General features: G+C 56.9%; 2 protein-coding genes across 2 annotated transcripts in view; both read right to left on the bottom strand.

Moving 5' to 3' along the window:
* Positions 1-644, bottom strand: part of EMH_0067480 (IMP dehydrogenase / GMP reductase domain containing protein, putative) — a gene marked incomplete at both ends in the record, with an annotated part of 753 nt that extends 109 nt beyond the window's left edge. Inside the window, 2 exons of the mRNA XM_013498629.1 lie at positions 3-307; positions 482-644. Coding sequence (XP_013354083.1) covers positions 3-307; positions 482-644 — 468 coding nt within the window. The remainder of the gene's footprint in view (positions 1-2; positions 308-481) is intronic.
* A 75-nt stretch (positions 645-719) lies between these two features.
* Positions 720-894, bottom strand: part of EMH_0067440 (uncharacterized protein) — a gene marked incomplete at both ends in the record, with an annotated part of 2554 nt that continues 2379 nt past the window's right edge. Inside the window, one exon of the mRNA XM_013498628.1 lies at positions 720-894. Coding sequence (XP_013354082.1) covers positions 720-894 — 175 coding nt within the window.

Genomic DNA, 894 nt, shown 5'->3' with positions numbered 1-894 from the left:
TCGCTGCTGAAGGAGAGCGAGTATTTATTAGGGTCTGATGCTGCTTCACTGTCTTGCTGCTGCTGCTGCTGCTGCTGCTGCTGCTGCTGCTCGTCCTGCTGCTGCTGCTGCTGCTGCTGGTCGCTAGGCTTCTTCTTACCCCACAGCAAACGCCGCTTCTCCTGTACACTCAGACCTGATCCTCCTGCTGCTGCTGCTGTTGCTGCTGTTGCTGCTGCTGCTCCTGTTGCTGCTGCTGCTGGCAGTGCTGCAGCAGGAGTAATAGGAGGCATAGCAGCAGCAGCAGCAGCAGCAACATTTGCTAGTGCTGCGTTAATAACAGCAACATTAGCTGCTGCAGCATTTGCTGCTGCAGCAACAGCAGCAGCAGCAGCATGCTGCTGCTGCTTGCTCGTGTCTCCTTTGCTGCTCTTTTTCTGTCTCTCTTTTCTTCTTTGCTTCCGCCAGTTTCATCAATAAGGCATTTAACCCTTCATCTGACTCTGAGCTTTTTTTCCCGCTGCTGCTGCTGCTGCTGCTGCTGCTGCTGCTGCTGCTGCTGCTGCTTTTGCTGCTTTTGCTGCTGCTGCTGCTGCTGCTGCTGCTGGGGTTCGTGGAGTCTGGGGATGAAGACCGACGCGTCCAGCGGCTGCGACGCCTCGCATTGCTGCTGCTGCTGCTGCTGCTGCTGCTGCTGCTGCTGCTGCTGCTGTTGGTGTCAGATGTCTGGCTGTGCATCCTCATGTACAAGGGTTTGCTGCCTCCTCTATCTGCTGCTGCTGCTGCTGCTGCTGCTGCTGCAGCAGGCCGAGAGCTTGTGTCTCTATCAGGGCTTCTGCTGCGCTTCCTAGGCAGTGCTGTCTCCTCAGCAGCATCTCTCTTCGTTGCCTCAGCGCTCCTGCTGCTGCTGCTGCT

This window comes from Eimeria mitis, genomic scaffold, assembly GCF_000499745.2.
Source record: "Eimeria mitis Houghton genomic scaffold, Emh_scaff3581, whole genome shotgun sequence".
Lineage (NCBI taxonomy): Eukaryota > Apicomplexa > Conoidasida > Eucoccidiorida > Eimeriidae > Eimeria > Eimeria mitis.
The sequence above is the reverse complement of the archived record's forward strand: the minus strand, read 5'-3'. Positions and strand labels throughout refer to the sequence as shown.